This window comes from Rhinolophus ferrumequinum, chromosome 3 (genome assembly GCF_004115265.2).
Source record: "Rhinolophus ferrumequinum isolate MPI-CBG mRhiFer1 chromosome 3, mRhiFer1_v1.p, whole genome shotgun sequence".
Lineage (NCBI taxonomy): Eukaryota > Metazoa > Chordata > Mammalia > Chiroptera > Rhinolophidae > Rhinolophus > Rhinolophus ferrumequinum.
The window spans coordinates 49,231,273-49,255,115 of NC_046286.1; the positions used below are offsets into that span (position 1 = coordinate 49,231,273).

At 31.6% G+C, this 23,843-nt stretch overlaps 1 protein-coding gene across 5 annotated transcripts in view; it reads right to left on the reverse strand.

Annotated features, from left to right (window-relative positions):
• EPHA7 (EPH receptor A7) overlaps window positions 1-23,843 on the reverse strand; it is a 163,052-nt gene that overhangs the window by 11,690 nt on the left and 127,519 nt on the right. The window contains exons 6-14 of one of the 5 annotated variants that reach the window (XM_033102758.1): window positions 19,940-20,064; window positions 17,149-17,317; window positions 12,102-12,210; window positions 11,458-11,513; window positions 6,974-7,087; window positions 5,939-6,124; window positions 5,288-5,349; window positions 3,454-3,663; window positions 2,506-2,655 (exon numbers count right to left, since the gene is read on the reverse strand). In XM_033102758.1, coding sequence (XP_032958649.1) covers window positions 2,506-2,655; window positions 3,454-3,663; window positions 5,288-5,349; window positions 5,939-6,124; window positions 6,974-7,087; window positions 11,458-11,513; window positions 12,102-12,210; window positions 17,149-17,317; window positions 19,940-20,064 — 1,181 coding nt within the window. Of the gene's footprint in view, window positions 1-2,505; window positions 2,656-3,453; window positions 3,664-5,287; window positions 5,350-5,938; window positions 6,125-6,973; window positions 7,100-8,096; window positions 8,406-11,457; window positions 11,514-12,101; window positions 12,211-17,133; window positions 17,318-19,939; window positions 20,065-23,843 lie in introns of those variants that run through there. The other 4 variants (XM_033102757.1, XM_033102755.1, XM_033102756.1 and 1 more) reach the window with 4 other exon arrangements.

Genomic DNA, 23,843 nt, shown 5'->3' on the forward strand with positions numbered 1-23,843 from the left:
ATATTACCCTGTAAGAAGAATATCAATATAAATTTCACTATAAAAGATGAACTGCATAGGTAATCTCTTACTACCATAGAAACTTGCATCTGAATTTAATAATTTAGACCTTCAAAATTAAAAATAATAAAGGTCCTAAATGTTCTAGGTCAGAACTAAACTTCACTGTTGACATAATTTCATTTGATCAATAAAAAATATTTATTAATTCTTGATATACTAATTATATATTTGTGATATTTCATTTTCAAGAAAAATGAAGAATGATACTTAGGGAATTTACAAAATTAAAATTGAAGATATTTATTTTTTTCTTCTTCACCATTTCTACTATTTGTTTTTATAAGTTAAGCTGAACTTTGAATTTAAGTTATCTTATATTCCTGTCATTCCCTTTATGTTTGAATCTAATACAGAAGGAAGGTGTCAAAAGAAATGAAACTCTACAGAGTATCTGGGGAATGTAAATATTTCTTTTTCTCTGCCCCAAGGATTTGTTTGCCCTCATTTTGACAGCCCATGAAATCTTTGACATTGAGACCTGTCAAATATTAACAACTTTGCCTCTGTCAAACAGACTCATCATTTAGACTTTTATCTTTGAAAAACAAAAAGGAAAACCAAAGCAACAAATGAAAAAGTTTCATGTCATCGCTCAATTAAAAAATACCAAAAGATTTAAATGATGTAGAAGCATTCCCTTTTCAGGCTGTGAACTTTTCAGTTAAGGAAGAAATTTGTAGGGAAATGTACTGAAAATAACTTTACCAACAGTCTGACCTGACTTTGGTTGTCTAAAAATAACTAACTATTGCTAGGTTTTAAGAACTATAGGAACTCTTTATGGAAAATTCTAAAATCAAAAACAAAGATGCTAATTTAATATAACAATGTTCATGATCTCTTTTTGAAAAATAACAAAATATTAACTTTAGTCAGCTTCTCTTGCTGTCCATGTTTACAGAATTGACTGATCTAGTTTGCTAGAAACATCCTTCTTCTAAATGGCAATGCAGACTTTCCTCAAGTACTACAAATTTTTTACTCTACTCTTTAAGAATATGTATTTGTAACATTTCCAGACTCTTTCAAAAAAGACTTTCATCAAATTGTTCCAACCTAATCTTCATTTTGAATCACTACCAATGTATCACAGGAAAGGGAGTCTATTTGGTTAGTTCCTATACACCTTGCTAAGCATTTGCTTCTGAACTTTCTTAGTGAATTCTCTCATCAGCTACCGTGTTTACCTGAAAATAAGACCTAGCCGGACCATCAGCTCTAATGTGTCCTTTGGAGCAAAAATTAACATAAGACTCAGTCTTATTTTAATACAAGACTGGGACTTATACAATATAGTATAATAATATCATATCATATCATATCATACCGGGTATAATATAATATAATATAATAATATATACCAGGTATAATACTGAGTATAATAATATAATATAATATAATACAATACAATATAATATAATTCTGGGTAATATAATATGATATAATACTGGGTCTTATATTAATTTTTGCTCTAAAAGATGCATTAGAGCTGATGGTCAAGTTTGGTCTTATTTTCGGAGAAACACGGTATGAACTAAGGTCTTCTCCAGATTTCTAGTTCAAATCCAGGCTACCTTCCTAAATTTACACTTGCTCTATCTATTTTTATCTAAATTTCACTCACATTGTCAATAAGTTGAACTATATGAATCTGCCAGGATTTGAAAGTTCCTGACCTACAAAAATGTCAACTTCATAAAATTCAACCTAATAGAAGCAGAAATTCACTTTCACTTTTCCTATATTGTTTTATAAATGGTCTCTTGGTGTGAGATGCAAACCACCAAGAGACCATTAGCTTCCTCTATCAAAGAATAATAGTATGTTTTATGTCTTAGCATGTAACAGGATACACAGTTAGGGAGAACTTTGTTTTTAGGAATTGCCACAGATACTTCCACTGTGATTACATACATTCTAAGACATCATTGTAAAACACGAATATTGATCACTAAATCTAGATTATCTCATGAAATTAAAATTTAATTAAATCAATAAACAATAGATAATTTAAACACATTTTCTCAGAACATTAAAGAAAAAGAAAAATATGCTTCAAAGACCAAATAAAACACAACCGCAACCTTTGTTCCCTTTCTCTCCACAAATGATTCTTTTACTGATGTGACTCCCCCACTAAAGCTTTGCAAGCACAGCATCATTATCTTTAGGAGGAAATATCCTTTGTTTGTTTCTATTATATCTGGAAAATTTAAATTAAGAAAAAAAAGCAATTCTTCAAAATGAAAACCAAAATTAAACTAATTGCACCACTAATTTATGGTAATTATTGTAGTAATTTTTGGTAATAATTGTGGAAACTCAGCCATCATATTTTTTATAATTCTACAGAAGTTTCTTTTCATAAACCATGACCTACATGTTCCCATAATAATGAATATTAATGTTAAATTCTTTTTGTTTAAATAGTGTAACACCTACATCTTGATTTGACATGTCCCAATAAGGTCTTTCTCCATAAGACATAACTTCCCACATGACTATTCCATAGCTCCATACATCACTGGCTGATGTGAATTTCCGGTATTGGATGGCTTCAGGTGCTGTCCATCTTACTGGAATTTTCCCACCCTGTTATAAAAACAAATTGACATTTTAAATGTGTATAATAACATAAATAATTTATAGCAGAACCATAAAGCTATCATTAAACATTTGTATATGTTGTTGGCAATGAAGCAGTACCAGGCATATTCATCTTAAATCTCCCTAAGTGTATTTAAAGGTACTAATTTGTTTTTTAAAATCATTACAAGATTTCATTGTTAAGGCAAATTAATTTAATGGGCCTTATATGGTCTTAGGGCAAGAGTCTAGGCAAAAGACAGTGACAACTGGAATCTAAAGAGCAAAATAAATAGCAACAACAAAAACCAGAAACAGACTGAAAAAAAAAAAAGAATGAGAAATTAGGCAAAATAATTACTAAAATGGAACGAAACATAGGGTGTTTAAGTAAATCCTCATATATTTCCCTTTAATCTAATCTCACAAAAGTTAGGATTAGAGTTAGCATTGTAAATATTCTTTTAAAATCTGTATTTAAAACGGGGTTATAGTTTTCTGCTACAATCATGAGTGCTAGTAACCAGATGTTGTATATGACTATATATTATTTATATGAACATCCCAGTATAAGATAAGCATGTTGTCATTCTTATCATTATTTCTCCTCTTATCCTATATGTACATTATAAAAGCAACAATGATTCTTCCAAAAAGAAAAAGAAAAACAAAACAAAAAACAGTAACAAAAAGCTGAGATCAATTCGCCTCTCTTTTCCTGTTAGTTTTGTATTACTAAGCCCTGCATTCTTGGTAGGAAAATCTCAGGAATATGAAGAGAAGCAGTAATAGACTTTCTCTTACAGTCGTTGTATAGACAGCTTCTGGATCATCTTCTATAACCCGGGAAAGGCCAAAATCTGACACTTTACAAACAAGATTGCTGTTGACAAGAATATTGCGAGCTGCAAGGTCTCTGTGAACATATCCCATATCGGCCAAATATCTCATTCCAGCAGCAATTCCTCTCAGCATTCCCACTAACTGAATGACGGTAAATTGCCCATCATGTTTCTACAGGAAGACAAAAATAAAAGTCCAGTTAACTGCACTATGAAAGGGAAAAAAATCACCATGAAAAATGTCTGCACACTAGTCATTTACTACTGTATAATAGGAATTATTAGTTAATTTTCTTTATAATAAAGACATCTGTGAAAAACATAACAGGTGCTGATTTAACTAATAGTCAAATAATATAAAACAGAGTTTTGGTAATCATTTATATTGATAATGTTATCAATATTAGTTAATGATAGTTTCAAATTATTCAAATCCAAAAGTATATGCTAATGTTTAGGTCAAAGTTAGGGAACAGAATATCCTAAAATAACATCTCTGACAGCTAAGTGTTTTTCTCACTTGCTAAAAAGTTATATAAATAATCTAAAAATATGTAAGGGGATGAAGACACATGTATTAAGATTTTTTTTTCCAAATGGTATAAAATAGGGGAGAATATTTTGATTAAGGATAAAGAGAAACTAAAATGTAGAACATGTTATATTGGCTGACTTTGTTTTCATTTTATATTTTTCCTTCTTTTACTTGGACTGGTCACTACATATTTCTAACACATTTTTAACCCACAGGTTTACAAATATGGTGCATGAGGACATTGGTTTAAGTGGATTAACTTTGCTAGGTGACACTTCCTTCCAGAGAGTGGATAGTTATGTGTGTACAGATTTCTCCAGATCATCTGACTGCTTATAAATCTGGGTAGAACGTATCATTCTAGATCATATACGACCTGTTATTCTTTAGATTATTTTCTCTTTGGGATTTAAAACAGTGTTAATGTGTTCATATTCTTAGGTGAAAAGTCTCTGAGAATAAAAATATATATGTTTATACATTTAGAACTTATCAATCAATTACAAAAACAATCACATACCATTAATTTAAAAAATGTTAATAATTCTACATTTTATGCTCGGTGTTCACATAACAATATAATATAAATGGTTCCACAGAGCAGAACTGGGATTATCATACCAACATTCAGTGGTTATCCTACTCTTTAGTCGTCTCTGTATTATCTTTGTATTTCATTTATAATTGTACTGGAAAAGTAAAATGCTACTCTATAACCTGTATTCAAATTATAGGGCTTCAGATATCCTCTGTACTTGAGGTAATATATTAATGGAAACTATCTTTTTAACTACATTGTGTTACTTAAATGATCAAAAAGATTCTAGTTCAATCAATTCCAGAACTTTGATTTTTTTTTTTAACATTGGAACAGAACTTTACTGTTTATAAAAGTTGTGATACGTTTTATTTGAACTATACACAACTTTTAAAAATTATTTAAAAATTTTAAAAATTATAGTTAGCATATAGTATTAACTTCAGGTGTACAACATAGTGTTAAACATTTGTATACCTTACAAAGTGATCACCACAGTAAGTCTAGTAATCTGTCACTGTACATAGTTATTACAATATTATTGACTCTATTACTTATGCTGTACATTACAGGCCTCTGAATTTTAATCCGGTTTTTAAAGACAATTTTCTGACTGTTAAAGTTGATAACATTCACATTTTACACTGCAAAAAAAATTCAGAAAATTATTTTGGTAGCATGTACATAGTATATTTAGAATGGGAGAATAATTTTGTTACTTACCCTGAGAAATGCATCTAGGGCTCCGTTTTCCATGAATTCTATTACAATCATGACTGGTTTCCCTAAAATTAAAAAAAAAAAAATAACATATATGTAAAAATATAAGTGTTGCTTAAGAAACCACAACCTCAATTTAAAAGTTATTCCCTTTCTCATCCCAGATAAAACACATGGCTCTTTGAAAAGACTGAATGGGTGGGCTCTGAGTGTTCTGAATGTTTCTAGTGCTGCTGCTAAGGTCAAAGAATCATTAAATGTCTGTTTGTAACATGGTTATGATTCATAAAATTGAACAATAAAAGTCAGTGTGTTCTTCTGACTCCTGCTTTGTGAACAAAACTCAGAGAAAATGAGACTTAATATAAAATGTAAATACTTAACTGTATCACTTTTATGGCTTGTGAAGCTATATGAAAATATCAATCGCCCTATCTATCTGATTTATTCTTTAACTCTAATCCTGTATTCATTTATTATGTTATTTTTTTTTTCTGAGGTGGTGACAGAAAAGAATTATTTAGTCAGTTCATACCAAGGGGGGGGAACCATTCATTGCAATCGGTTCAGAATTTGTTTTCTTTATTATGTAGGAAATAACACTAATTTCTGACAGTCCACTTGATAAATTAAAGATAAAAAATCAATATCTACCTCTTGTAACAACCCCTTCCAAGTGGACAACATTTGGGTGGTCAAACTGCCCCATGATGCTTGCTTCACACAAAAAGTCTCTCCTTTGTTTTTCTGTGTAACCAACTTTCAGGGTTTTGATGGCTACTGCAACATCTCTTTTCCCTGGAAGTTTCAAACGACCACTGCAGACTTCTCCAAATTCTCCTGAAGTAACAAAATCGGCAGATGAATTTTAATTTCAGAAATATTTCCTCTCTCAAAATAAATGCAAATAATTCTTTAAAAGCACTCTAAAGCTCTTCTAAACTGTTACACAAGCTACCTGGATTTTAACTGGATTAACAAAATCTCTTTCAGAAACAAAATTTAGATTGGAAGTACACTGTACACTGTCTACTTAAGCATAAGGGCATATCAACAAATTCTAAACATTTCTATTGCTTTCATAGTTTAAGGAGCAAATGTTTCTTCAAGATTTAAAAGTCTGGAATTCAGATGACTGCCAGATTAAAGGGATTTGGACCCCAAAATGTAAAATTATTATGGAAATACATTGCATACATAGAAACCAATATTCCTTCTAAGTAATTCATATTAATTTTCTATATGAAATTAAATAGTATGATGCTAATACCTGAAAATACAAGAAAAAAATGTAAAAAAAACAAACAAACAAACCCAAAGCTTAGCAAGAAGATGGTAAATCAAGTAAGAGGAATTGCATTCCAGCAAAATTCAGGAACATTCTAATTTTTTAAAATACTAAGTCATTTCTTGAACCATAGACCAGAACTTAAGAAATAGCTTAGAGTAGAACAGAACCTTAAAAATCCAACAGAAGCCAAAAGATATACAGATTCTCCGTGCCACATGATTCTTTTTCACTTTTTTTCTTAACATTTTATAAACAAGTACAGCCTCATTGCTTCCAACAGTTCAGGTAAATGCAAAAGTTCTATACTTGAGGTATAATTATTTGCCTGTCATTATGATGTATGACTTTCGATCGTGGCTAAATGGAACAGCTGAACAAGGAAGTTACAGCAGCCTTACCTGCACCAATCACACGCTCAATTTTAATACAAGAGGCATCTAGCTCCTTGGCGAATTGATGGACAGCTCTATTTGGGTCCTCATAGGTTTCAGGGTCAATGTAGGTTTTGGTGCCTGGAAATTTAACTGTAATGATGTAAGAAAGCATGACTGTGATGAAGCAAAGCACTTATTGTGCAGTCAGCCCAGGAATTTCATTATGCAGAGTGCTCCTTGGAACAGTGAACTTGCTTCCACATCACCTGATTCACAGCAGTTTTAACAGACTACTTCAGTCTGCTGGCGTATATGTATTATCTGCAAGCTTCTATAGGTAACATAGGATCCAGCTCATAGGTTACTAACTGAATTGCTTTTCCAGTAAATCAACAGAAGACATCACCAAAATTCTCTGACATGACTTATTAGACTGGAGGTTTAATTAAATTCACTGCTATCTTGGCATAGTTCAAGCCATACTGAGGTTTGTAATGGACTTGGAAACACATTTGTAAATCTATCAGTCAGTCAATCAATCAATCAAATCAATACACTGGGAAAAGAAGACATTCCATATACAGGTAGCCTACTACACTGACAGCAATATTAAAAACATATAGACATCTTACTTATTCTTTTGATTTATTTTTTTAAAGACCAACCACTGTTGACATATACATAAAATTAATACAAGATGTGAGGGCTGCTATCACAGACTCAGAGAGAAATCTTCTAAAGACACAGTTTCATCGTTACCTTGAGGGGCAATAGAGGCCAGGTGTACAAAGTGTAAAGTTAGAAAATTTACAATATTCCTGGGATCTGCTAACCATGTATGACAACAATTTGAAAGAAGAATGATTTATATGAACTTTCAATTATAAGGCTCTGGAAGGAGGTAGCCAATATGCCTCAGAAAAGGTAGTCAAAATTCAAACAACATAGAATCATCTTAAAAGTTGCAAAAGTTAAAATCTTCTTAAAATGCACCCAGAAGCATGCAGGTAACAGATAATGCTATGTTAACTTTAAATCAAATTCAGTTACAATAATGTATTCCAAATATAATCATTTGGTTAAAGACAAAGATAAGATAGATAGGCATATATTTGGTTATATTAATGCAATGAAAAGAATTACACTATATCCTCAAAAAAACTTTATTGTTTTTAACAAAGCCACTGAACAATCTTTCCATTAAATCTTATTATTTGGTGAACAATATATTTCTTTATGAATTACACTGCAGCCTAACTGTGCTTATGCCATCACATAAAATTAAAATTATATTTCAAAAATAAACACATAACAAACAAAAAGAAGCAGAATATAAAGGAAAATGGGATTTAAAAATCTTGATTTATTCTGCTGTAGTTGTTTATCCAAAATTGATTGTCTTAAACAATTATTGTTGCAGTTTATAAAACTGACAGATGCTCATTTGTTACTAAAGCTGAACATGAAAAAAAAAAACACAAGAAGAAAAGAGAGAGGCGATAGAAAGAGAAAAGAGAGAAGAAGGAGTACAGGGAAGAGGGGGGAAAGAGAAAGAGAGAGAAGGGAAGAAAACAATAGGTTAACCTCCTAGATTGGCAGGCACATGGAGAATGAGCCATCTTCTCCCTTTTTATGCTCTTCCTTTTATTGTATTTTATTTTTTTTTTTGGTTTTGTTTTGTGATAAGGGAGCTAGAGTGGAGGTAACCTTCTGCATCTCAAATGGCATCTCTGATGGTTCTTTATTCAAGCTGTCATAAAACATTTTGACAGGCCAGAGCAATTTTGGCATAAAAACATGAAATACTGCCCAGCTTCCATTCAAAGACATTGTTAGAAGAAATGGTAGGAGGAAACAAAATGTAAATTGGAATTGCTTCACTAAACTCCTCCATTGTGTTTATATCTTTAAATGTAGCACTTGGGGCCATGGAGAGTCGAGGGTGCCTGATACAAATGACTGGATATTCTATTAAATTCAGTGCTCTAAAAGCTAGTTAAATGATTGCTTTCATGTTTCTGGAAAAATTCAATCTGGTGTCTTAGCACCTAAGAAAATTGTCTGTTTACTAAAGGAGTAAAAAGAGGACACCAACTTGTAAATAGCTGATGACCACAGTGTTGTACGTTACATATTTTAGATACAGTTATAAAATCAAATAAAATGCCTAGTACTCATCAAAGGATAAGAAAAGATAACCTTGTAAAAAGGGTGATTAAAAAATATCAAGCATTTACTCAAATAGGATATGTTAAGTGTACTTTATTGTTTCATTATTCATTTAAAAATGGATGTTATAATATAAGGAAAATATTAACATAATTTCTGAATATTCTGGTATGTTGCTTATCTCAATTTAAAGTGAGTTTTTTTGTGTTTTAGTAGTTCATTTACATTTATCACGAACGTTAAATATTTTAAAACCACAACTGATGTTTTGCTCTAGAGATGAAAACTGTTTATATTTATTAAGCTGATCTTGTCTATGTTAGCAAGTAAAACATGCAGCTCTATTTTTTCGAATTATAAAGTGGATGTCAAATGTAAAAATAGCACATGGCATCAAAATAGTAAAATTGAGGGATGACAACCAAGCGTAAGGCTATACAACAAATTTTAGAAAAGCCATGTTTCAATTTATTAACCTGCACGTTAAAAACCAAATAAACTAAAATGTATCCGATAATTTTGAGATGTCTAAGTATACTCAATAAAAGAAAGCAAAGTGACATACTGATTAAGGCAATATTAAATGATTCTGCCATCAAAATATTCACATAGGGATAGAATCAGGGATTCCAGGAATTATAGTCTTATGTTATTCTTCTACATACATTTTAAACTAGATATATAAATTTAAGCATTTAAGTTTTGATCCTCTTCTACCTGTCTGTGGAAGAGTTAAAAATAGGCTCTCATATTAGGAAAGAGATAAAAAAGTAACCTCCACTTTTTCTGTCCATCCTCTTGCTATAAACTGCCTGTGACTCTCTCATCACTGAGGTTCAGCACAGAAAAATCACTGCTGGATTAGGAAAAGGACACACAAACACTGGGAGCATATAATAATATGCTCAAATAATCCCAAAGGGTGACTGTGGAATAACATGTATTCAGTCATAAGCAGGGGGAGATATAACTTTTATGAGACTTGAATCTTCTGCAATTTGGGATACCCTCTCTAAGCGGAAAAAAAAAGTTATACACACAAAATTGCTAGGGCTCTCCCAGGGCCTTAAAAGGGGGTCTATGAAAGTGAGGGCCCTAAAGCTTAGACTTAATGATAAAGCCACCTCAAGTCATACCTTTTACTTTAAATTATATCCTACAGACCCTTCTTGCTTTCTGTGGTTGGGATGCTATACAATTTCAAAATCAATTTGGATATGTATTATCTAAAGCCACTTCTCTTTTGAAAACTAAAGTCAAGGTAACTGTTGGTTCAACAAATAAAAATACATTGAAGAAATTCAGGAATGATAACAATAGCATTCACAATTCATGTCTTTAAAGGACATATTTCTTGATTCATGCTTATATAATCTTGTGACTTTAGGATGAGTACATGACGCTATCTTAAGATATTGTCATAAAGTAATTTGATAAATAACATAATAATAGATGTAATTCTTATGCCAATTAGGAAATTCAGCTTATCCATAAAAAGTTTAGTAAATATAGCCACTAAGGAAAATAATAAATAAAATTGTTCTTAGCATTTTCAAGGATTAAAAATAGAAATAAGGGGCTTGGAGAAGAACATCATTAATTATCAGAATTAAAATTGTTTATTAGGTATTTACTTTGGATGCATGAAGTCATAGCATTTACTCACATGGCTCTCATTTTTTCACTTGCCATTAACGTTGGACAAGAATAAAATTAATGTAAATGGACATCTATTTTCTTTGGTTACCTAAACTCTCCTCTATGATTTCTAAAATCAACTTTTAAGAATCAGGCAACCCAAATCCACAGGAAAACACTGGAGGATTAGATTCAATTATTATACTTTTTAGGTCTAGTAAATATCTATTAGTGATAGACAATGCATAGTAGTTGAAAAGAAAGGGGCTTCTTAGCTTAGCCTTTCAAGGTAGCATCACTTAAATTGGGTACAAAAAAAGGGCGTATCCTTCCAACTGAAAATGAATTCCTTAGCTAGAACATGGGCCATGCAACATTTAACAGGTTATTGTTAGAATAATATGAAACATTTGGGCAAAACTTGCAAAAGGAAAAATTGTGACATAAAAGCACCTTAATATCCTGCAGTTATATTAAAATCCCACTATGAGGTCACATTTCAGAATATATTTTATTTTTTTGAAATTTATAGCATATGGTTTTCATTCTAAATATCTTGTTAGTTGCTTTAAAGCACTACTTCGAGCTCATTGTATGATTTCAAGCATGATGTATTAGGAATTTATTCATGCCAATATTAACAGAACCAGGTTTTTGCATTAATTGGGGTATATAACTGAAAAAAAAAGCCAAACACTTACAATGAAAGTAAAGCTCTTCATCTCCTTCTTGGTCAGCTTTGCTATAACCACAGTGCCTAGAAAAAAAATCAAATTAGTATCAAACACAGTCAATGATTTCACTTTATATATTTAAAATTCAGCACAATGTACCTTAACTATTTCAAAACATGCTAGTTAGTACTATATATAAATAAAACAGAAAAAAAACTTCCTGTCTATAGTTATAAATTCATTTACATGAATTTATATGATTCAAAAGAGCACAGAATATAAAGTATCTATGTGAGACAATGTAGAAGGAAAATATTTTGTACGTTTAGATTTATCAATGAGTACATGTTTGCTTAGAATTTTTTTTCCTAGAAAGCAAAAACAATAGCAACAAGAACAGATTTGAAATGGTTTCTACAAATCCTTAACTGAAAGAATAAATTCATCCCATAGAAATTATAATACTCGTCCTCCTAAACATACAGCAATAATTAAGCTCACACTGTATTTTGACCTCGGGAGAATGACAATTTATTGACATTTGATGTTTCATATCAGACAAAGAATATTTGCATTTACTATTCTGATATACTACACAATAAGTAATGGGCTCATAATTCTGAAAAATCAATACATTTTGCTCTAGAGATTAAAAGAAATTTGTGTTCTACCTTCTTCCAATAATGAAGCCAAAGACCATGAACACCAGAATGATGGTCCCGGCCACTGCAACCACAGCGATGATAATAACAGGATTTTGTTCACTGGAGACAGCTGTAGCTGCAAACAGAGAAACTGGCTCAGAAACACTCCATGCCATGCAAGAACTTGAGATGGTAAACAAAATCTTACCAACAAGAGATATCTATGCTACTGAATTCACCTGCAATTTTACATAAATGCATTATATTGTAATGTAAATTTAAATGTTTACTTTTGTATTTTAAAAAAGTGGTAAGGGCAATACTTTTCATCATTTTATATTCCTCAGCTATAAGAGATACGTATAAAATGTACATTTAAATGTGGACAATGCATTTCATCTATTTTATATTCCTCAGCTATAAAAGATACCTATAAAATACCTTCTGGAATGGTTATACCCTGCTTAGTAGTTGGAAACTTAGTTATGAATCAAGAGATAGAGATCTTTGATCTACAATCGCTATTAAATCCTTATGTTTTCCTCAGCAAGGTATTTGATCCCTTTATATCTGGTTTTCTGGTGTGTAAAAAAGGAACCAAAATACATACTTTGCTCATTTTTCAAAGTACCTTAAATGCTTTATATCTCATCTTATCAATATAAAATAAAAATCATCACGTAATCACAGTAAATCACCATGAATTTAAAATGCACTATAATTCAGGGGAAAAAAAGCAGAATTACTTGTATTAATTTGACAAAGTATGCAATACATACATACGAGAGTTTAGGATTACAGAGGAGGTAGGCTATTTATGAAAGAGCAAACTTCCTGCAAGCACATTAAAAAAAACAACATTTCAGCATTTTTAATTGTAGGCACTTCCGATAAAATGCCAAGTGATTCTTCTCTGCTCATTAAGGCAAGCCTGGCTGGAACTTTCTGAGAGTCTCTTTGGGAATGGTATATGTTTACATGTCCTCTAAAGCAGCCTCTGATTCCAATTCTTGATCAAGTCACATGGCCTTCCCACTTCCATTTTTCCAAATTAGTGAAGTTTTATATATATCATAATTAGCAAGTATCTTATTCTCCCCAGAGTATAATATTTTCAATACCAGTATAAACTTCATAAAATAATCAAAGAAAGGTAAAACAATGAAAATGTATATTCCAATAAATGATTCAGTTGCAAATATCATATAATATATAATGTCAAACTAATATAGTAGTTTGCTTATTTCTGAAACAATCAATAGCTGTAATCTTTAATTTATGGCAGGATGGAAAATACTACTCCTTCTAGGTGGTGGCAAGGGATTGGGTCTCCAGAGCAGTAAATTATATGTACGCAGAGTATGTCTTGCCACAATAGGCAGCATATTTATTTATTTTTTTTGACTGGCCTTCCTTAGTTTATCTACTGTGTTTCCCCGAAAATAAAACCTAGCTGGACAATCAGCTCTAATGCGTCTTTTGGAGTAAAAATTAATATAAGACCCGGTCTTATTCTATAATATAATATATAGGACCTGGTCTTGTATTAATTTTCACTCCAAAAGACGCATTAGTGCTGATTGTCCGTCCAGTCTTATTTTCGGGAAAACATGGTATGTCTTCCTCTTTTGGACAACTCATCTCTTAATTCTGTATACTTATGCTAACTATAGAAAGATTTTTTTATTGAAAAAGAGTGAAAATAGCTCTGTGCAATAGATAGTTTCTGATCAAAGGTATTATGTACACTCCTTATTTCAGCACTTGCTGATTTACTCCCCAAGGGAACTAAACAGGAGGGAAAAAAAAAAAAACAGAAAACAACTTTTAAGCTTTATTTTTGAATTACAGCCTATTATCATTCAACAGAGAAAATATTACTTCAAAATTTTTTGTTTGTTTAGCTTAGTTTGGTTATCTTTTGTTTTCGTCTGTCTTTTTATATGTATTAAGAGAGGGAAAAAAATGGAGTAGTCTGTTCTTGAGGAAGGAAAAAAGTTATACACATATTAATAGAAATAGTTTCCATTCAATTGATGGGTCCCAGGGGTATAATTCTTTGCTTGTCTTTCATCTTTCCATAGTCAACATTTATGGTTAATATTTTTATCTGTTTCATGGGTAATAAATTTTCAATGTAATTTGTAAGTTCCATAATCACCACACCATGGTTTACAAATCATAAAATCAATAGAGTTGACTGCATAGAAGGGGATTTTAGGTTGTATGTGCAATGGAATAATCTGTTTAACTTCTCTTTTTAAACAGTGTTGGAGTGTTTTCTTTTCGGTGGCATCGCCCCCCTTGCCCTCCTAACACCATTGGGCCAGGCACTGTACCAGCACTTAATTGCATGGCCCATATTTCTGTACAAGTTTCTCTTTCACTAAACTTTACACTGAGAGTATCAACTGTGTCTCTGTGCATCGCTAATTCTTAGCACTGTACCTTGTGCTAAATGAAATCAGTATTTCTCAAAGGGTGGTCTGGGAACCCCTGATGGCCCTCAAGAGCTCTTCAGGAGATCTGCAAGGTCAAAACATTTTCATATAACACGACGTTATTTGCCTTTTTCACTCACATAGGCGCACAGGTGCACAGAATTTTTCAGAAATTATGCGACACATGATGATATGATTACTCTGATGACTAAGGAAATGTGTTCGTGTTTTTTGTGTTTTAAAAATTTCTCAGTTTTAATTTCAAATGCAGTGAATATTGAGATACAATCCAAATAATCAATGTCTCTATGGCGATTCTCAGTATTTTTTTAATATCCTATAAAGGTTCTTGAGATCAAAAAGCTTGAAATGGTTGTGCTAAATAATAAAAGCTGACACTTGAGACTGTCTGTGTGCTAGGCACTGTACTTGGCACTTTCTTACACTAACTTATTTAATCCTCAGAATACCTGAGCAGTAGGATAGTAGTATTCTAGCAATTACGGTACAGAGAAGCAACTCATTCAAAGTCCCACGATTGGACATGGCAGAGCTGAGATGTAAAACCAGGAATATGTCTACAAGCACTGAGTGATACTGATAATTAGTGTAAGTTGCTGAGTGAAGTACTCATTTCTTGCTTATTTATTTTTTTTTTGGTGTCTTCTATGTGTCAAGCACTGTAGTTGGCACTGGCAAGGTAATAGTAAGAAAAGGAGATCTGATCATTCTTTAATCAACTTTACATTCCAGTGGAAGAGAATATTCTGATGCTAAATATTGCCAAATTCTATTTAATGCAAAAATAAATTTTTAACATTTATTTCATGTAATCATTCAGGTTCCACAATTTTATCTTAATCTCTTTTAGTCTTATTTACTTTATTTTAAAATAATCAAAGTAAATGTATGAATCTCAGCACTCAATAAATAATAGTTTGGAAAGTTTTCAAACTTATTTTGAAAATATTTAAAAGGTTTTCAAACCTAAAGGTTTAACTGATAAAAAATGTGTAGGTAAGTGTGACATAAACAACTGATGTTTTTAATTTAAGTTTAAACTATTCATAAGAATATGAAAAAACATCACTTGAACTGTTTTATTATATCAGAAATCACAAAGTAATAGCACGAGATCAGTCTAAGTTGAAGACAACGAGAACATATTTAACAAAAGGACACTCAAATGTTTAAATGTTAAAATCTTAACTTAAAATTCTTTAATTTTTTTGGGGGCCATCTCATTTTAAATATCATGTACTCCATTTAAAAAAAAGGATAATGGCATTAATTTTATAACACAATTATGTGACTTTTTAAAATTGGTGCTGTTATGTCTACAATTCTACAAAATTATTTTTATTTCTAATTTACTTCAATATATATATATATGTTTTGTTAGTTGAGGTTCTGAAAGTTACTGATTAATTTAAAAATATAAAAACATTTTGAAAGAATACTGTTAGCAAACTTAATAAGCGTTAACTAATGCAAAGGACATTAATCAATTTGCCTTTTAAAGCTTTATACTATTTTCTGAAGTCATAATAACTTTGATCAAAATTGTATTGATTTAATTTACTTAAAATACTTTTTATTAAAAATTGAAGAAAGAAAATATAATCCTTTTTCACTCAGTGTTGTTTAGAATTTGGTGGGAACCCAGGATTGGCAAGGAGATGAGGAGGCAACAGCTGGGTTAACCATGTGCCTGAGCAGTAAAATCAGGGGAAATAAAAAAAATTTGAAATACAAAAACATATTTTGAGACCTCAGCTACCTGAAGAACAACCAGCAGTGGTACTCAAACTCTCCTGAACTTGCACTCTGATGATAAACTGGGACATGCATCCTAAGATACAGCTTCTTATTTGCAATACACTATAGACCCATGCATTTTGTTATGTTCCTATGCTGCGTTATAAAACATAAATAAAATGATAAAGGGGATTCAAGATATTGATGTTTTGTTTTTTAAGCTGAGTGGTAGATACAGAGATATTCCTTTAAATATACTTTCTAATATTTCATGTATACTTTAAATATATTTTTTATTATGCTTGAAATGTTTCACAAAAAATGAGAAAGGGGATGATTCAAATAAAAATAAATACAAGTTCTAAGATCTTCTTGAACTCAATTTTTGAAATCACTGCTAAAAGGTGTAATAGCTTAAATTAACACAGATTCTTACATATTGTCTTTCTCTGGCCCACCCTGGTGTACATCCTAGTTTCATTTGGGATTTCTGTAAAAAAGCTGCTTTGACTGACACAACTAGAGTAAAGTCATTTGGGGTCTACAAAAACAGCCTGTGTCAATACATAATTGAACAAGTCCTGCTTCTGTGTCTAACTTCATGTTTTCTGTTTTTCGTTTTTTAATAAACCCAGTATGTATTAAAGAGACTAATTTAAATTACCAGGTTCTAACATCGCAACACAAAACAGCACATTTTAAATTACTATTCTGAATAACCTTTATAAAGTACATATATATGCATATATATTCACCTTTAAAAGTAAAAATTATCTTGAACCAAATTACACCCACAATAGTAAAAAAAAAATATGCCAGAGTTACACAGAATAAGAATCCAAACCAAAGGTGGTAATTACCTTCAAACATTTTACCTGTAGCTTCCTCTAATGTAGCAACATCAAGCCTGGGACTGTAATTTCCATAACCAGCAGCAGTAAAAGCCCGAATCTGGAAAACATACACTGTTCCTGGCTTCAGGTTATTGATGGAGGCAGAAGTGGACTTGGTTTTTACTGTTGAGTAGGTTCGTTCCCTCTGATCCTAGAAACAATATATATGGTGTACATTTAATTGTGATTGCAACCAGGCAATTTGCAAGATTGCAAACAGCCAATTCGTGCAATTTATTTCAATTGTCTGCATTGTTTTTATAAAGGCTACACCGTACCCTGTGTAATATTGCAGCACTGAGTTGTTTCTAAGATAATATAAAATGTAAATGTGAACACATACCTTTGTTCTATAAATTTCAAAGAGAAATAATTTTGTTAAAACATTTCTCATGTTTTGAACTTTTGTTTTGTTGGTAGAGGGCATGGTGACAAGAACTATTTGGCCATTAAGACAAAATCTACAGTTTAGTAGCAGTCTTCACTTCATAATGTAGTTCTCTTAATATTTTTCCTGAATTTTACTCACCAAGCAAAAAAAAAAAAAAAAAAGAAAAAAAGAAAAACGCTAAAAAAGAAAAAAGCTATTAAATCAAGAAATTTAGCTAACACCACTACTACAGTGATCTTATCAATTGTTTTCATTGAAAACTGCACAACAGAAAACTACTTTTATAATACAGTATTTAAGGGACTATTTTAAATTAAAACTATCAACATGAAAGTTAAAGTATTATATAAATTATGGCTTGATAATACTTTAAAAATCACAGTTCAATTTTCTCATTTCTCAGATATGAAAACTGAGGCTTGCAGAGTTTAAAATGTATTTATCATATTATATATAATAAACCTAAGACTGTAAAAATTCTAAGAAACAATATTCAAATGAATAAAATGTTAAAAGTTAACTAATATGAGTCTAATGGACTATTTATGAAAAAAGTTATAAAAACTATTCATCAAAATATACAACTTTAGATAGTTTATTATTTGTTCTATAATAAATATGTGTGCTCAACTGTGTCTGGTAATAAAACTATTCAATGAAATCTGAAAATGTCAGTATGGTTATTTTGCCTTCACATTGATATTTACGAACATGTAAATAAATTTACATTTAACCTAGATTTAGTGAAGCTGATAAGTGATTGCCTTCATTAGAATCATTCATAAAAATAATAGCTGGTATTATAAATATATATTTATCTCAAATAAAAGAACTAGACATAACTTATATTACATGACATAATGATATATAGAGATCACATGCTTACATATATTACAATGCAGTACCATTATGCTATTTTAATGATTATTTAATCTGTAAATTCAGGGAATGTAGCTACATTTTGTTTCTGTCATGCAAAACAGAAAAGTAACTATTTGAACAAATTTATTCCAGAGTAAGGATTTGCAAAGTATTTTGTTGCATGGTGAGAAACTTCACTCTCATTTACCACCTAACATATATTAAAAATGTATTTTATTGTTTTTGAAATTTAATAAAATTTCAGAAGGTACTATAATTGTTAGAAAACAGACATTGGAAAACAGACATAAAACCAACAGTTAAAACAAGTATTCCCTCAGAAACACATTTGGTGGGGAAAAAAATGGATTCCCTGGTACAAAAAATGAGGTATTTAAAATGTAACTTTGGCTATGGAAGTCATGAATTCATAATGAAAATAAGAAGTCACAATCTTGTAAACTTAATCAGAACACTGAAACTAATCTTAAACTATCTGTTTTTTCTTCAAAGGGAAAAAATTATCTATTGCCCATGTACTATGTGCATTTTAATTATTCAGTCAAGTTGATTCAGTCCCCAAAGTTGATTCAGGTTTTCCAAAGCTTTAGGCTCCTTTTTTGATATGCTGTCTAAATGGTTAAAGTGATTATATAAATTATAGCACTTCAGCTAACTCATTTAAGTCAATGATAGCAACACTTATTATTACCATTACTAATAGTAATAGCAACAGTGCTTCAAACCATGCTTCAAACCTTGAACCAGATCCTTCGGTGAGGTAGAACCTAGAGAACAATTTGTGAACAGATGCACCAACCCTCCCCCCCGTCACCAGATGGGTCAGAAATAAATGCACTTATATGCTCAGATATATGTCACTATTTACTAAAATGTAGCCATTATGGAGATTAATGGGGCTGCACTTGGGATTTAGCCATACTATTTTTCGTGGAGAGAGGAGTGTAAAGAAATGGTGGATATGGTTAATATAACATATATGAAGTAAAATTCAGGAGGAATTTAAAGGAATGGAATATCATCATTTGATTCTAAAGTTTGGAGAATATTACACATTTATTGCAGACAAAATCTTATTTTTTCAAATTATTAAATTATTTGAGGCCACCATCATTATCACTGAAATCACATAAATAAAATAAATCATTAAAGGCCAAAACAGACAACCTAAAAGAAACAAACAAACAAACAAACGCATTGGGCTATGTGGTTTCTATGGTACTAAAACATCCTACATCTACTTATTATAATATCCAAAATCGAATAATATATTACTAGTGGAATATTTTCATTTCTGCAACAGAAATTTAATACACAGAAATCATCATTATAATAATGAACCAGAGATTTAGGGAGATGGTTATTAAAAATGGCTAAAATTAACTATGGATTTTGAAATACCTCCAAAGAGGTGGCATAATGACCAACTTAAGTCTACAGTGCAGTAGGATGACATAACATACTCCGCACATGTACATTTCAGCTGTTCTGAGCACTTACTTTCTCGTAATACTTGATTTCATATTCGGTGATGACTCCATTGGGGTGCTCTGGTTCCTGCCAGGAAAGCTCAACACTCCGCTGCAGCACTCTCTCCTTCATTACTCCGCTCACTTGCGAGGGAGCTGTTTGGACAAGATGTGTCAATAAACAATGAGAAAATTCACTGGATGCCTCAAATCAAATGTCACAACTGATCAGTCCCATGCTGTGCCAGTTTCATTAAGGTAAAAGAAAGCACCTTTTCATAGCTCACAATTCAGAAGCTAATGAATATTCAAACAGGACCTTATTACTGTTCATAAACCTTAATAGAAATTTAAATTAAAGTGCAAACAGCAGAAGATAACATTGTTCAAGTTAGTGAAAAATGGAAATGATGGGGCTGAGAATGACAATTAAGCAAATGAATGCTAATCAAGGCCACAAAATATGATTTCAGATTAATCTCCAGTGATAAACTAAGTCCAAATATTTATTTCACGTGCAACAGCAGTACATTTTTTAAAATAATAAAAAAAAATTAATGCTGTACAAGAAAGTATTTGAAATGGCTACTTTAATCTTCAATGAAAGCAATCACACGTTTTAAAAATGTTTTTATGTTTTGTGTGTGTGCACGCGTGTTGTGTCTGTATTCCCAAATAATTCCAAGTAACCTTGGAAAACATTTTTACACTTAATTCGGTCAAGGGCAAGAAAATGCTAAAGCTGCTGCTGTTTAAAACACGTGCGTGAAAACATATACATGCACATACGTACACTTGCACATGAAATTTATACCTACATCACCTAGGCTTCGAGCTTTGTTAGAAGTGGTTCAAATTAAAATTTTGCTTTCTCTTTCTATATAGATAATAATATGCTTAGAGTTCTTTTATTCTAATTAATGTCCTATACTCTTTCTGGTAGCTAGGACTGTGGAATGTAGCAACTAATTTGCTCTGTCTAATTTGCTCGGTGATGATTAACTAGTTGTCTTCTGTCTAAATGAGTAGCTGCACTGGCTTGGCTGAATTTCAGAGGGATCATTATGTTTCATGTATCATGCTCTATCTCATTCTGTAAAATATTTTCAGGCTGTTAATTTAATTTTCAGATGTCCAAATTTGTTAATAATCCTGCTGACAGAAAAGCAATTATATGGGGCCAAAGCTGTATAAGCAAGCTTCTGATGTTTATCCCTTTGGCTTTATTTTGTTTCTCCGACTTTTTAATATTTTCTTGTGTCAAGTGTCTCGAAAAAATGTTTTTCACTTCTTTGGCAGTTCTAAGGAAAGGACATGGAAGATGCATGGCTGCCAATTCCTCTCAGATTACGAACAAAAGCGTAACTAGGGTGGATTAAGTGGAACAACTTTCGGGGGATATAGTTGAAGTACTCACACACTGTGTTTACAAACTAAATGTGTTTCTGATATGTTTCCAATGAAGCCAATTTCTAATAAAAACTCTTGTTTTAGCCACAGATTTTAAAACCTGAATATATGCAGTGAAGAACTTGTTTCTAAAGTGATTTGCCTCTCCACCGGAACATGCTTAGCATATCTCAGCCAACTGTGATGTTTGAGAGGCTGCTTTCTCAAACCGTAAGCTTGGAAAATAAACCCCAATTAAAGGGAGGATGAGCTTCTACTTAGCAAATAATCTCTAATAGTTTAATTTACTTAACATCATTGATAAATATCCATGTTTTAACTTTAATTAGCAAAAAATAGAATGCAGCATAGTTAAGAATACTGCACTAGTTAACACACTGAATTACCCAAAAAGGCTGCTGGTTTATGACACGGTGTGTGTCACTGGGGCATAGGTTATCTGGAAATAGGTTAGAGAACTAGTAGGTACCAATCTCAATGTCTCTTTCAAATAATACACATAGCTTAATGTAATTTTCAGTTAAGTCAAACTCTAAGATATTTTGATAACTTTCTGTCCCTAAATACTGAGGTGTAGGAGGAAGGACTGAATTCTCCAAGGTATGGAAGAGAATGGGGTATAAATGTACCTCACGTAGTTTCTGATATGTTGCAGCAAGATCTAAGTATAGAATGAAACTTGATTTCAGCAAGTTATGTGATAAAATTATATTCATTATTTCATCCTGGAAAAGAACTTTTACCAATAAAATTATGGTAATTGCAAATTGGGGGGAAAAAGATACCCAAAAATACATTTGAAATATACAGTATTTTTGAAACCCCTATTACAATGCATTAGACTACAACATATTTTCCCTCTTTTGCGTAAGGCGCCATGTGTGTAAGTGACTATCCTCCTGATTTCCGGCACATTTTCTTTTTTGTAAAAAAAATATTTATCCCTTGCTGATACTATATCAAGCCACACATTTAAGAGGATCAGAGACAGAAGTATTAGCGCATGGCCCTTGAGAACAGATAAATTGCACGATAGGAAAAATCTTGTCCTGTCTTATGTCCTTCAAATACAACATTCTGGTATAGGAAAACTAATAATATTTCCCCTTGAGTTTCAATATCTTAGGCATAAAGGATATACAACCCACAGGATATATAGCTTATGAACAAAAATATCTCTAAGCTAGTCAGATTCTAATAGGATCATTGTTTTCACATAATGTAATATATACAAATAAAATTGAGGTTGCATAAGAAATTCTAATCTTAAAACAGTGATTTCTACTGTTAGCATATTTGATATACTAATAATTGCATTGTAACAATTTCACTAAGAATACACTCACTCTCAAAACAAAATATTAAACTTATTACAATCTGAAGTTCACTTTGAAAAGAAATGTGTATACAATTGAAATGACCATTTTCACAATTAACAAAGTGAAATAAAATATGTTGTAATTTTAATTGATATGAATTGAAGCTAATAAATAGCACCCTACAATAAATTCCATGAATACGAAACTGTAGGAAAATAAATATTACATAGAGAGATTTTAAACATGAATTTGTTGTAGGGTTTCTAACAAATGATTGACAGATTCATTTCTCATCTAAGTTTCTAGAAATATTCAGATTCAAAAATTAATTTCAACTGAAAAAACAGATGGAACATTTTTGCCCTTAAAACATCTTCACAATTTATTGGACACATATATGTAGTCTGTACAAATGACACAGTGAGAGATGAACTTAGGAAATTCACAAATGGGTTCTGTGGTTCAAAGGGGTAAATCTCAACAGCATAAAAATAAAGTTGATGCAACAGAAAAACAGAAATCTAAGGCCGGAAAGTAAAATTGTGGGCTGGATTTGTTAGTGTGAGGCTTTGAATTTAAAACTAATCAGTAAGAATGGTGGATTTATGTACAGACCTGAACCAATCAGCATTTTACAGATTTTGAGCTTTAAGCACTCATGCACGACTTTTGATCTTAATCAATTTCCAATTAAAATCCAAGTACAAAAAATATATTTAAATTACAAGATGGAATACATTCATAAGGGTTTGATTTTCTCCCTAAAATGTTAAGCTTACCAATATGGATAGAAAAATTTCCTGGCATAAAGTGGGGGGAGAAAAAAGACAATTTTAAAACATAGTGTAGTAGGTGAATGGCCCTCCAAAATGTCCACAGTGTAATCTCTGGACTATGTGAATGTGCATTAGTATATGGTAGACTGGACTGTACATATATAATTAAGGTTATAGACTTTAAAATAAAAATATTATCCTGGATTTTTCCCAGTGGGTCCAATCTAATCACATCATCCTTTAAGAGCAGAGAAATTTCTCTCGCCAGGGTCAGTGAGATGCTGCAGAACAAAAAGCCAGAGAGATGTGAAGTATGAGAGAGGGTATCAACTTATCATTCCTGGAGGCCATCATATGGGAAATGAGGATACGGGGCAGTCTTTAGGATCAAAAACTGGTCCTGCTGGACAGAGGCAGGGAAATAGAGACC